We start from the raw sequence: 14,176 nt of genomic DNA on the forward strand, positions 1-14,176 counted from the left end.
CAACTTACCAACGCAATGGGAAAATTTAACCTGAAAATCACTGCACTGCAAGAGACAAGATTCACAGATGAAGGATACTTTAACACAGAGAATTACAGGATCTACAAGGGCAAACCTGCCATAAAAGTAAGAGACAAACTACCACTTTTCAGAACAGGATTCGCCGTACACACTTCCGTACACAACTCAGTTATTGACTTCATGTCTCCCAATGAAAGAGTCTCCCTGTTATCAGTAAAATCAGCTAATAAAGCATACACTCTGATCAATGTGCACACCCCCACAATCACCACAATAAAATCTACCCTGAAACAGTGGACAATTTCTGGGAAACACTAGAAAAAACAACAAATAAAGTACCGAGGCACCATGTGAAAATCTTAGTAGGCGATTTTAATGCACAATTAGGGAAGGAAAAAAAATTCAGAGATACCACTGGACCCCACACCAAACACAAACGTACCAACAAGAATGGTGAAAAACTAATCGACTTCTGCAGAAACTTTGGACTTAAAATAATGAGTACCCAGTTTCAAAAACCTGCACATAAATTAACCACATGGAGATCACCCAGTCTTAGATAGGGTGAATACCAAACAGACCATGTCACAATTTCCAAAGAAAACATAAAAGAAATTCAAAACATCAGAACCCGCAAAGGTGTCTTTGAATCAAATCATCATCTTCTCCAAATAAAAACAAAATTCCAACCCAACAGAATGCTAAAAAGGCTACCCAAAAGTACCAAACCAGATCCGGAATATCTGCAACTCAACAAAGAAAAAATCATCATGCAAATTAATCAGGAAAAACCAACAGACTGGAAGAAACTAACAGAGAAAATTCAGGAAGCCCTCAAATTAAGACAACCCCCTCGCAACAGGAAACATCGCTGGTGGAATGCAACCTGTGATGAGGCAGTCGACAACCGAATAACTGCATGGAAAAAATTTAGCAGTCGCAAAACTGAAGAAAACTGGGAGAACTTTCTTAAAACCCAAAAACAGACCTCAAAAATAATTAGAAAAGAAAAACGGGGATATGACAACAATAGACTCTCTGAAATCCAGCAGGATTTCATCAAAAATAATACAAGAAATTTTTATAAGACTTTCAGAGAAAACTTACAGGGATACCAAGCGCCTAGCTTGTGCTTCAAGAAACCCGATGGCTCTTTAGAAACCAACACGAAAAATAACTGCAAAATCTTAGCCCAATATTTCAGTTCCCTCCTCAACTGCGAACCACCCCAAGAAAAACTTGTCTTCTCTTCTCCAGTATTCACACACCCAGACTCACATGCCCCGGATCTTGAAGAAATTATGGAGATAGTCAAGCAGTTGAAAAATAACAAAGCACTAGGAGAAAATGGGTTCATTGCTGAGTTCTGGAAACTAAACGATCCTATACTTATGCAGAAATTACATCATATAATGTCAGACATATGGATAATGGAGCAGACACCAGAGGACCGGAAATGCGCTCTAATTCACCCGCTACACAAAAAGGGTGACAAGACAGACATGAACAATTACAGAGGAATTTCCCTGCTCCCAGTCGCTCACAAAATCCTTTCCAAAGCACTTTTAAACAGGATAGAATCCCAAGCAGATACACTAATTGGTGAATACCAGGCCGGATTCAGAAAAGGACGCTCATGTGCAGAACAGATCTGGTGCTTAAAGACAATATTACAAATGAGGAAATGCAGAAACACAGTAGTTACATTCATCGACTTCAGGAAAGCATATGATTCAGTGGACCGTGGAACCCTGTCTAAAATCATGGAAGAATGTGGGATCGACCAAAAGACACGAAAAATCACAGAACAGACACTTACAGGAGCAACGGCCAAAGTGAAATTCATGGGCGAAGTATCAGAACCCTTCGAAATCAAATCTCGAGTCTGACAGGGGGACGGACTATCCCCAATCCTTTTCAATATTGTTCTAGAAAAGATAATCAGGGAATGGGAACCTCACGTAAAGGGTATCCAAATTGGTATCAAGAAAGAGAACCGAATTAAAGTCAAATGCCTTGCTTTCGCTGACGATATTGCAATTATCACCAATAACAGAACAGAAGTGATTCAGGCAATGGAAAAACTACATGAAATTTCGCAAAAAACCATACTACAGATATCTTATGAAAAAACCCAATATATGGAAAGGCAGCCAGAAAATAAATCCCCTTTAATAACAAAATATGGTAAAATTGCACAAGTCTGCCATTTTAAATACCTAGGTGAAACTATACAGTCCTCAGGATTAAACCGAATTGCCAATGAACAAAGAATCACCAAGCTCCAGAAGGCCTACAAGCTAACATGGATGCATTACAACAAGAAGTGCATTTCGACAGACGCAAAATTAAGGCACTATACAACAGTGATTCTTCCAGAAGCAATCTATGCAGCTGAAACAATGGTGATTGATGGTCATTCAAAAATTAAGGAAATACAAAAGCGGGAAAGAAAAATTCTCAGGAAGATTTATGGTCCAATCAACAAAAATGGCATTTGGATGAAGAGACCACAAAACGAACTCTATAGAAAGATCAACATAGTAACAGATGAAATCAGAAAGCGCCGAGCCAAATTTTATACACACATCTACAGGACGGAAGACTCCAGAACAGCAAAGAAATTATTCAATATTATAACAAGGAGTAAATGTGGCACAGAATGGCTGAAAGAGGTCCAGAGGGATCTACAGCAGATCAACATAAAAAATCTCGAAGATCGCACCGAGTGCCGGCATAAGATCACAAGTGTGAAGTTTGGGGAAAGAACATCGCGTCAGCCTGGTAAAAAATGGACAGAGGAACGGAGGAAGGAGCATTCTGAGAGGATGAGGAGGTTTTGGGAAGCAAAGAAGAAAAACATCCGAAGATGAAATTATGAATTCAAGTTCAATCACTCTCCTAAAGGGGAACAATCGTTATAATAATAATAGTAGTAGTAGTAGTAGTAGTAGCAGTAGTAGTAATCTGCAGAAAGTAAATCAATTTTGGGATGTTTTACAACATGAAATCTCCAACTTGTCTAAAAACAATGTTAAGATACTTCTTGGTGACCAGTGCACAAGCTAGGAAAAAAAAAAATTGTACATGCTTAAGAATGAACAAAATGGTGAAAGAGCATTCAATATGTGTAAAATGTTCCCATTAAAACTTATGTCCACACACTTTCACAAACTACCAAGAAAAGCCGAAACTGGATATCTACAAATCCAAATCTTGGGGAATTCAGCTGGATCACATAGCCATATCTAAAAAGAGTGTTACAGAAATTATGAATGTTAAAGCGATCAGAAATGGGGAATCTAATTCAGATCATTATCTCTGTATGATTAAATATGATTTCCCCACCTAAAACAAAAAATACAACCGAGAAAGTAATGAGATACAACTCCACTACAGTTAATATTAAGGCAGAAAATGCAGAAAAAATCAGAGAAGAAATTGAGACAACAAAAAATGGGTTTGGCATGAACTCCATGTACAAATTGGTAAAGCAGTAGAGAAAACTTTAGGATTGGTCAGGAATTAAAAAGAAGACATGGTGGGACAAAGAGAATGAATAATTACTGGAAAAAAGTTCTCAAAAATTGAGAAGATAGAATTGTCCAAAAAAAAAAAGAACATTTAGAAGATCTGAGACAACAAAGAAAAGAAACATCAAAAAATCCAGAAAAATCTCATCTTTTTTATCAAAAATAATATTAGAAATTTTTAACAAATTTTTAAACATATAATAATAATAATAATAATAATAATAAAGATTTTATTGTCTTTAGGCCATTACAGCAATTGACAACGTCAAATGAAGTTACAATTTATAATACAGTGTGATAAGGTATTGACTACTGAAATATTTTATCTTATATTACAATAAATGTACAGTGGGTCATCTGTTGGATTACTGTTTTTTACAGTTGAAGAATTCATTGATATCATAGAATGGGTGGGCAATAAACCATTCATGCAGTCTTTCTTTGAATGTATGTTCAGGAAGATCCTGTATGGCATGTGGCAGCTTATTAAATAGTTTGTGCCCTGTGACTTCATAGCTATTCATTGATTTTGATAGCCTGTGGTAAGGCATGTATATGTGTTTGATGCTTCTTGTGTTGTAACAATGTACATTTTCTCTATGTTTCACATCTTGTAGGTTCTTCTTCGTAAAGATTAAGACATTGTATGCATAGAGGTTTATTACAGTCATAATTTTTTGTTTGGTAAATAAGGGTTTGCAGTGAGCCTTATGTGAAGAATTTGTAATTATCCTAATGGCTTTCTTCTGCAATAATAGGATGACATGTATATGACTACAGTTACCCCACAAGATAATGCCATAGGATATTATACTTTGGAAAAATGCAAAATAAGATGATCTGATCTATGTTTCAGGTACACAATTTCTGAGTTGTCTTAATAAATAAATTACTCTAGATAGCATACTACTAATATAGTTTACATGTTGGCCCCAGGATAACTTTTCGTCTAAATAAACTCCCAGGAATTTAACAGAACTAGGGTCATCAGATAGTGGCTTGTCTCTTAGAGTGAAGATTATCTGCTGAGTTTTATTTTCATTTAGCAGGAAACCATTTGCTCTGAACCAATATGCTGCATTATTGAGTGTATTTTCAGCACAGGTTTTAAGATCATCAAGATTGTTACTGCCATGAAGAAAAGTCGTATCATCTGCATACAATACAGTGGTGGATCTAATAAACGAGGGGAGGTCATTGATCATTATCAGAAACAGGAAGGGCCCCAGTACAGATCCCTGAGGCACACCTACTTTAACATTTTCTATGTTTGACATTTCCTTACCAACACAAACTACCTGTTTATGGTTGTTGAGGTAAGCTTTTAATAGTCTGAGACTGTTTCCTTTGATGCCGTAGAATTCTAGTTTCTCTAGTAGTGGCGTGTGCTCAACACAGTCGAAGGCCTTGCTTAGGTCACAGAATGAGACCTGAGCAAAGCCTTTGTTCTCAAAAACTTTGAGGATGTAACTGACTACCGTGTTGATTGCATCAATGGTTGACAGATTCTTCCTAAACCTGTATTGTGTAGCATTAATTATCCCTAGATTCTCAAAGGTAAGTGTGTGTGAGTGTGTGTGTGTGTGTGTGTGTGTGTGTTTCTGTTGCCTATTGTTGACAAAGGCCTTAATGGCCAAAGGCTTTAATTGAGAGTCTTTTTGTTGTGCCTATCTGTGACTCAGCATCTCTGCTATATGGTGAGTAGCAACTTTCCTTTTCATAATATTATTACATTCCATCCTGGATTTTCCATTGTTTGATAATGATTTAAAAGTTTAACACATTCATCTCATCATCACATAAAATACATGTCAACTCCCCACTTAAATTTACAGGTGTCTTTTATCTGACCACCAAACACACTCAATTATACCTGGGAATATGATTACCCATAAGCCGGATCACCGTAATCTGGGGCATCCTCCATCCAGATTATGAAGGCATTTGTCAATACAGATATAAGAGATAATTTATGATTTTTCCCATCCCTCAAAGCGTTGCTTGACACATTCCTGTCTAAGGCATATTATACAATACTCTTGAACACTGTCCTATGTTGCTCTACACTTTCAGTCCTGGAGAGGAATTTTTTATGTTGGCCACTCAGGTAATCTGAAATCTGTTTTTGTCTCTCTTGCTTAGCAGAAATATCCTCCTACTTTTCTTTACATCCTAAGTTACAACTGTACTCAGTGATGCTGTAATGGCCTTATGAGCACTGATTCCCTGTTCCACATTGAGTCATAAACTTCAGGCCCATCAGTGACGAGGAGAGCTAATATGTGGCCTTCACAAGTTGTTTCTCTGATTAGCAGCTCAAACTTTTGTGTCAGAGGGGAGAACAATTTAACATGATTCCCTGTCTGTACTACTTACCTTAATCACTTTAGTCTCAATCTATATAAGGTACATTGAAATCTTCACTTAATATAATGACATAACAAGGAAATTTACACAAAATATTCTCCAAGTTTCCCCTCAAACGTTCCACCACAACTCCTTCTGAGGCAGGGGGTCTATCAAACCTCACTAAATACGATAATACTTTTTACAGCTAAAATCATCCTCCAACACTGGTGTTCAACCTATCTTTGAGATACACGTTCCAGTCAGAATTTAAAATTTCATTGATATTAACATCAGGCTTCAAGCATATTTCTGCATCTAGTACTACATGGGCATTGTTACTGTTTATAAGCAAGATTAGTACTGGGACTTTTCCAGAGACATTCCTGCCATTAACTGATACTATATTGATGTTTCCTACCCTTGATATGCCATGACAAATGCTATTCTCTTTAATTAATGAGCATACTATTCTTCCCTGTCTCAAACCAGAATGTGTCTTATCAGGCCTGTGGAGTGATTTCTGTACTATCAAAAAAATTATGTGTGCATAATGTAGCACACACCTGATCTATTTTCTCCCAGACAGCAGAGGTCAGGGCCTGCATCCAAGATTGCAACAAAATTGTCTGAGCCTCTGGTTTAAACCTTGCATTTGTCTCCAAATCAGAGTACCTTGGATGATTGTGCATGATTTAATTACACAAGGGGCTAACAGAAGTTAAATTGGTATAACTGAATACACTGTTATAAAACACTGTTAAGAATTTTTATTAAGGCCTATCTTTCAGCAGAAGTCTTATAGCCTTAAAACAGATATTCATAGAGATATTGATATTCCTGTGATCATAGCTGTGGCTAATCTTTAGCTGGTCATGTCACACTTAACTCTTGAATTCTGGTAGACTTAATCTTCTTATAGATATTTTTATCTTATTCTCTAAAACTCTGACTTTTTAACAATTCCAAAGGCCAAGAAATTGCTGCTGTCTGCTGCTGCTATCCCATCGGGGATTATCTATTCCACTATATGGCGCATCCCAGGTGACTGATTTTTTTTGGGGGGGGGGGGGGGCAGAGGCTGAGTGGATTTTTTCAGAGGATTTGAGGGAAATAGGGAAATAAAATACCTCTCAAGGACCAAAAACAGGTTCCTTGCCAGGGTTATGGTGATGTCCTTAATGGCAACTTTGGCAGAAAACAGTACCTTTGGTAAGGCATAGTTGGTGGAGAAGGTACGCTCTCCTTTATGAGGGCTAATGAGGAGAGGAACCACGACCTGGGGGCAAAAAGGGTCTTCAAAGGCTACAGGAGTTAGCCCAGAAAGAAAATCCTCAGCTGTGTTAGGCTTAGTAGGCCAGCACAGGACTAAAACATGTTATTGCTTTCAATGTCTTCACATCATATGGTGCACAAAGTCCCTACCTGACTCGCTGGAAGGAAATCCTGATGGTGATACTATTGCTATATGTGAATTGGTGGCTGAGAACGTAAGTGTCAGACATTGAATCCAAAAATTTGTGGTTCAATCCTCAATGGTCCCAGTTTTTTTCTTCATCTGTGAGACTGATTTGTGTCAGTGAATGATGCCAAGTTACAGCATGGTTCTTTGCCCACATTAAAATGGAAGTCCCCTTATAACTGGCTGTCTGTATCATTTCAGAGCTATGAGGAGCATAAGGGCATACCCCCTTCAATAGGATGAAGCTTAGTGAGGCAGTAGGATGCTCAGCTTTACATTATGCAAGACACTTTTTTTTTAAACAAAAAAAAGAAAGAAAGAAACCTAACTTCACTGGTTTGTGTATACATCAATTTTTGTGAAAATTGTAAGAGTCAGGGAGAATGAGACAATGAAGTCAAACTCAGATGATGTGTTGAGCTGTGTATCGTAAGTAAGTGATTAAGGGTGCAAAAGAACTGGTGTACACATAGAAATAGCAAAGACCTCCACAGATTTTTTTCAGAAATGTCAATGTTACACTAAGTTTGTTCATTTATTAGCTTTCAAACACAGTGAAAAGGGGGAAGGGGAAGCAAGTGTCACCATGCCTAAAGTTCAAACAGAAGCACTATCAGTATGAGGCCAAGTTTGAATGGGACAGAATGATTGACCTCCAGGAAATGGCTATGTCATCCTGTGACATTTGTGTTTATACATGGCACACTTCTACAACAGTGATACAAGTACAGTGGCAGCAGAAGGAATAAGCTTATATACATCAATGAGTGAAAGCCTAACCATGACTAATCATCATGAGAGATCTTCACCTATTATCTGCAACACAGTAACTCCATCTATAGTATTGGTTTCATTCTAAAACACTGTAAAAAGTGTATGCTGTCTGCACTGACTGTTTTGTATAATCTGTTGTGAGCTGGATATATACCAACATCAACTGCCAATGTCTAGAAATAACACATGCCCTGGACTGTAACAGACAGGGGAATATGATTGCTGTGAAATTAAGTGACAAAATGTCTGCTTTTTGTATGTGTTACTTTAATCTGTATGATGATGATGACCACAAATGTGTACGAAGCTACTGTGATGAACTACATTCTGGTGGCTTTCACTTTTTTGTGGGCTTTGAGCATATGCTGAGAGCAACAGTTTGTGGCACTATTGTCTTCACTTCTACACATTGTATGTAATCTCATCAGCAACTAACTCTATATGAAATGCTTCAGAGCCGAAAGAAATCCAGTTTCTTCAACCACATCCACAAACTGTACTTCAGAACAACAATGCTCCTCTTCCACAGAATGACAGCTAGCCTACCACTTTCTCCTTGAGCTATATGTTTGCCAGACATTTTGCCCATCAGTCATATCTTGTATATGATTGGATGGAAATTTATTTATCACAATTCTCCAGCACCCAATGGTGATTACAAACATCATGGAGTGATATTTTCCAAGAACACCAGTGATTTTCTTTGATTCCATACCATGATGTTCAGAGACTCACATTCCAATAAACACGGACTAAACAAAGTATTCATTTCTCAAAGTAAGAGATCGGTTGCAGTTCTATAATCTTGATCACATGTTCATCACCTGCACATGTTGCAGCTTTCACAAATGTTTTTGTACACATGGACAAGTCAATAGTTGCGCTATCCTGAAAATATAAATTGCATTAACCTATCTGAATAACTGATCTACAATTGGTAAAAAAACAGTTAACTGTGAACATACACTTTACACTGTGATTTTGTGTGTGTGTGTGTGTTTGTTTGTTGGAGGGACAGGGACAGGGACAGGGAGAGGGAGAGCACAATTTACTTGACAAAATTAAAATTAAAATACAGTAGAGAACAACACAATGTAAAGGTTTATCAGAGTTCATACCTTATTGGAGACATTTAAACTGATTTTTGTAAGACTCATTAATTTCTGAAGACCTTCCACATTACCAGAGGCTGCAGCACTGTTCAGTGCAGACACAACAAAATTATCGCCATCCTGTTTGGAAAGAAAATAATTACATAAATATTTTTTTATACTTGGTATTAAACTTTTTTTGATGGATTAAGAAATTTACTTTACATGCTGGGAACAGCTTCTTGTCAGATAAATGTAACAGCATGAGGCCAGTTTTAAAGGAGACTGAGGCCAGTAATTGTGAGTCATGGATTTGGAAGAAAGTCTAAATGTATTTCCGTCACTGGAAGGGGTTTGGGAGGAATAAAGGGATGACAACTGTTTCACACACTATAGATGTCAAGAAAATGAAGTTTACTGAGTCACTCAAACCCTAATAATTGCAACTGATTGGCAAGTGGATTTGGTAGGTGTGTGCTGAAGTCTCCATACTAAAAATCTGCAGAATCAGACTGAAGCTTATACAAATTTTCACAAAACTTTTCTTTGTTCATTTAATGTGGAAAAATCATGCATATTAACAAAATTCACATATTTATTTCACTAGCAGTTAATATTTATTTCATTCTGTACGGTACTATATTTTATAATAAATTTACACTGGCATATTGTAAAAATCCAAACTGTTTAAAATTTTAAAAAAGGAGAATATTTCTGACTTATAAAAGATACAATTCATTTCTTTTTCTTTTATCCACATGCATATTCCTGCCTTTATGTGCTTAAGTGTTACTGATAGTGTTATTATAAACATATAGGCTGCTAGAGGATCACACAAAGTGCTAACTTGACATGAAATTTTCTCAGGTGCCACACTTCTTTCATCTTTTCACCATGCACTATCTTTCTTTCTCCTGACCAAGTTCTTCCAATCTGGAATTTCTCGACCTCTTGCCTCACATTCTACTTCAGTACTTTGTGGCTGAATGTGTGGCTATCCTGTATATCTGAGTCTGTTATGCTGGCATCCTTCAGGTCTTCCCTGGCTTCTGTGACCCACTTCATTTTCTTAACGCATTTTGTGTAATCCAAGATTTGTTTAATACGTTTGGTGTCCTGGCATTCTCTCGATATACCCATAAAATTTCAGTTAATGTTTTTTTCAAGTCATGTACTATTTTAGATATCTGTCCATCTCTCATCTACTCCACAATCTGTAGCCGCCTCCTGTCTTCTTGAGCTCTAGGATTTGTCTGATGATTCTTCTCTCTAGTTTCTTGTATTTTCTAGTGTACCTTTCCAATCCATGACATTTCTGATGCATATGAGGTTACTGGTTTGACGGTAGTGTTGTAATGTCTCACTTTACATTATACAATAGCCATGATTTATTTTAGATGTTTCCAATCTTCCAGAATGCTTTATTTATCTTTCAATTTATCTGTCCTTGAGATTCTTTCCCTATCCCATCTGCCTGCATCATCTCCCACTGATACTTGAATTTGTGAACTCTTTTAATCTCAGCATATTTTGTCTTATTCTTTTGTTGTGCATCATTTTGGTTTGGTATGCATCCTGTTTTCTTGAAAGATACCTGTAGTATCATCTTTTGACATTCTCTTTAAGGACCTTGATTTGCTTTACTGCAGTTTCTGTGAGCATAGCAAGATTATCAACAAATGCCAGACGCCCAATATCTTTATTGATTTTCCTTCTGTGACGAAGCAAGCTGGGATATTTTTACTTCACCTCTTGTTTTGCCATCTGCCTCCTTAAAATTCATTTTCTCATTTTTGAATTAATTGCCATTAACATAGGTGAGTATAATCTGCATTTTCATAAAAGAGAAAGAGTGACCCTCAGATTTAAAGAATATAACACCAGATCTAATTTTGTGCTTAGATTTATGAACGTAATTGATTTTCTAATTTATTTTGACTATTCCTAGTTAGTATCTTATATTACAGGGAGAAATCAGTAATTGTTTCGTGATTTAAATTCTACTGTTGACTTATAAACAAATATAAATTATATAATAATTATAAACATTTGGAAGATGAAACACTAGCAATCTTTAAGTATTTATTTGGCTCTATTCAAAACCATGTTAGCAGAGCCAGCCCTTAATTAATTCGAAAGTAATTAACATATCTAAAAAGAAAGATGATGAGACTTACCAAACAAAAGTGCTGGCAGGTCGATAGACACACAAACACACACAAACATACACACAAAATTCTAGCTTTTGCAACCAACGGTTGCCTCGTCAGGAAAGAGGGAAGGAGAGGGAAAGACAAAAGGATTTGGGTTTTAAGGGAGAGGGTAAGGAGTCATTCCAATCCCGGGAGCGGAAAGACTTACCTTAGGGGGAAAAAAGGACAGGTATACACTCGCACACACACACACACACATATCCATCCGCATATACCCAGACACAAGCAGACATTTGTAAAGGCAAAGAGTTTGGGCAGAGATGTCAGTCAGGGCGGAAGTACAGAGGCAAAGATGATGTTGAAAGACAGGTGAGGTATGAGCGGCGGCAAATTGAAATTAGAAATTAGCGGAGATTGAGGCCTGGCGGATAGCGAGAAGAGAGGATATGCTGAAGGGCAAGTTCCCATCTCCGGAGTTCTGACAGGTTGGTGTTAGTGGGAAGTATCCAGATAACCCGGACGGTGTAACACTGTGCCAAGATGTGCTGGCCGTGCACCAAGGCATGTTTAGCCACAGGGTGATCCTCATTACCAACAAACACTGTCTGCCTGTGTCCATTCATGCGAATGGACAGTTTGTTGCTGGTCATTCCCACATAGAACGCTTCACAGTGTAGGCAGGTCAGTTGGTAAATCACGTGGGTGCTTTCACACGTGGCTCTGCCTTTGATCGTGTACACCTTCCGGGTTACAGGACTGGAATAGGTGGTGGTGAGAGGGTGCATGGGACAGGTTTTACACCGGGAGCGGTTACAGGGGTAGGAGCCAGATTGGTGTTTTAGGGCGCACAACAGCGAGGTTATCAGCGCTAGGAGCCAGAGGGTAGGGAAGGTGGTTTGGGGATTTCATAGGGATGAACGAAGAGGTTACGAAGGTTAGGTGGACGGCGGAAAGACACTCTTGGTGGAGTGGGGAGGATTTCATGAAGGATGGATCTCATTTCAGGGCAGGATTTGAGGAAGTCGTATCCCTGCTGGAGAGCCACATTCAGAATCTGATCCAGTCCCGGAAAGTATCCTGTCACAAGTGGGGCACTTTTGGGGTTCTTCTGTGGAAGGTTCCGGGTTTGAGGAGACGAGGAAGTGGCTCTGGTTATTTGCTTCTGTACCAGGTCGGGAGGGTAGTTACGGGATGCAAAAGCTGTTTTCAGGTTGTTGGTGTAATGGTTCAAGGATTCCGGACTGGAGCAGATTCGTTTGCCACGAAGACCTAGGCTGTAGGGAAGGGACCGTTTGATGTGGAATGGGTGGCAGCTGTCATAATGGAGGTACTGTTGCTTGTTGGTGGGTTTGATGTGGACGGACGTGTGAAGCTGGCCATTGGACAGGTGGAGGTCAACGTCAAGGAAAGTGGCATGGGATTTAGAGTAGGACCAGGTGAATCTGATGGAACCAAAGGAGTTGAGGTTGGAGAGGAAATTCCGGAGTTCTTCTTCACTGTGAGTCCAGATCATGAAAATGTCATCAATAAATCTGTACCAAACTTTGGTTTGGCAGGCCTGGGTAACCAAGAAGGCTTCCTCTAAGCGACCCATGAATAGGTTGGCGTACAAGGGGTCCATCCTGGTACCCATGGCTGTTCCCTTTAATTGTTGGTATGTCTGGCCTTCAAAAGTGAAGAAGTTGTGGGTCAGGATGAAGCTGGCTAAGGTAATGAGGAAAGAGGTTTTAGGTAGGGCAGCAGGTGATCGGCGTGAAAGGAAGTGCTCCATCGCAGCGAGGCCCCGGACATGCGGAATATTTGTGTATAATGAAGTGGCATCAATGGTTACAAGGATGGTTTCCGGGGGTAACAGACTGGGTAGGGATTCCAGGCGTTCGAGAAAGTGGTTGGTGTCTTTGATGAAGGATGGGAGACTGCATGTAATGGGTTGAAGGTGTTGATCTACGTAGGCAGAGATGCGTTCTGTGGGGGCTTGGTAACCAGCTACAATGGGACGGCCGGGATGATTGGGTTTGTGAATTTTGGGAAGAAGGTAGAAGGTAGGGGTGCGGGGTGTTGGTGGGGTCAGGAGGTTGATGGAGTCAGGTGAAAGGTTTTGTAGGGGGCCTAAGGTTCTGAGGATTCCTTGAAGCTCTGCCTGGACATCAGGAATGGGATTACCTTGGCAAACTTTGTAAGTAGTGTTGTCTGAAAGTTGACGCAGTCCCTCAGCCACATACTCCCAACGATCAAGTACCACAGTCGTGGAACCCTTGTCCGCCGGAAGAATGACGATGGATTGGTCAGCCTTCAGATCACGGATAGCCTGGGCTTCAGCAGTGGTGATGTTGGGAGTAGGATTAAGGTTTTTTAAGAAGGATTGAGAGGCAAGGCTGGAAGTCAGAAATTCCTGGAAGGTTTGGAGAGGGTGATTTTGAGGAAGAGGAGGTGGGTCCCGCTGTGACGGAGGACAGAACTGTTCCAGGCATGGTTCAATTTGGATAGTGTCTTGGGGAGTTGGATCATTAGGAGTAGGATTAGGATCATTTTTCTTCGTGGCAAAGTGATATTTCCAGCAGAGAGTACGGGTAGGACAGTAAATCTTTGACGAGGGCTGTTTGGTTAAATCTGGGAGTGGGGCTGAAGGTGAGGCCTTTGGATAGGACAGAGGTTTCGGATTGGGAGAGAGGTTTGGAGGAAAGGTTAACTACTGAATTGGGGTGTTGTGGTTCCAGATTGTGTTGATTGGAATTTTGAGGTTTTGGAGGGAGTGGAGCTGGAAGTGGGAGATTGAGTAGATGGGAGAGACTGGGT

General features: G+C 39.3%; 1 protein-coding gene across 1 annotated transcript in view; it reads right to left on the bottom strand.

Moving 5' to 3' along the window:
• The window catches only part of LOC126174805 (death-associated protein kinase dapk-1-like), a 286,891-nt gene that overhangs the window by 179,685 nt on the left and 93,030 nt on the right, over positions 1 to 14,176 (bottom strand). Inside the window, exon 9 of the mRNA XM_049921178.1 lies at positions 9,255 to 9,368. Within this exon, the coding sequence (XP_049777135.1) occupies positions 9,255 to 9,368 (114 nt within the window). The remainder of the gene's footprint in view (positions 1 to 9,254; positions 9,369 to 14,176) is intronic.

The sequence above is a fragment of the Schistocerca cancellata genome, chromosome 3, assembly GCF_023864275.1.
Source record: "Schistocerca cancellata isolate TAMUIC-IGC-003103 chromosome 3, iqSchCanc2.1, whole genome shotgun sequence".
Classification (NCBI taxonomy): Eukaryota; Metazoa; Arthropoda; class Insecta; order Orthoptera; family Acrididae; genus Schistocerca; species Schistocerca cancellata.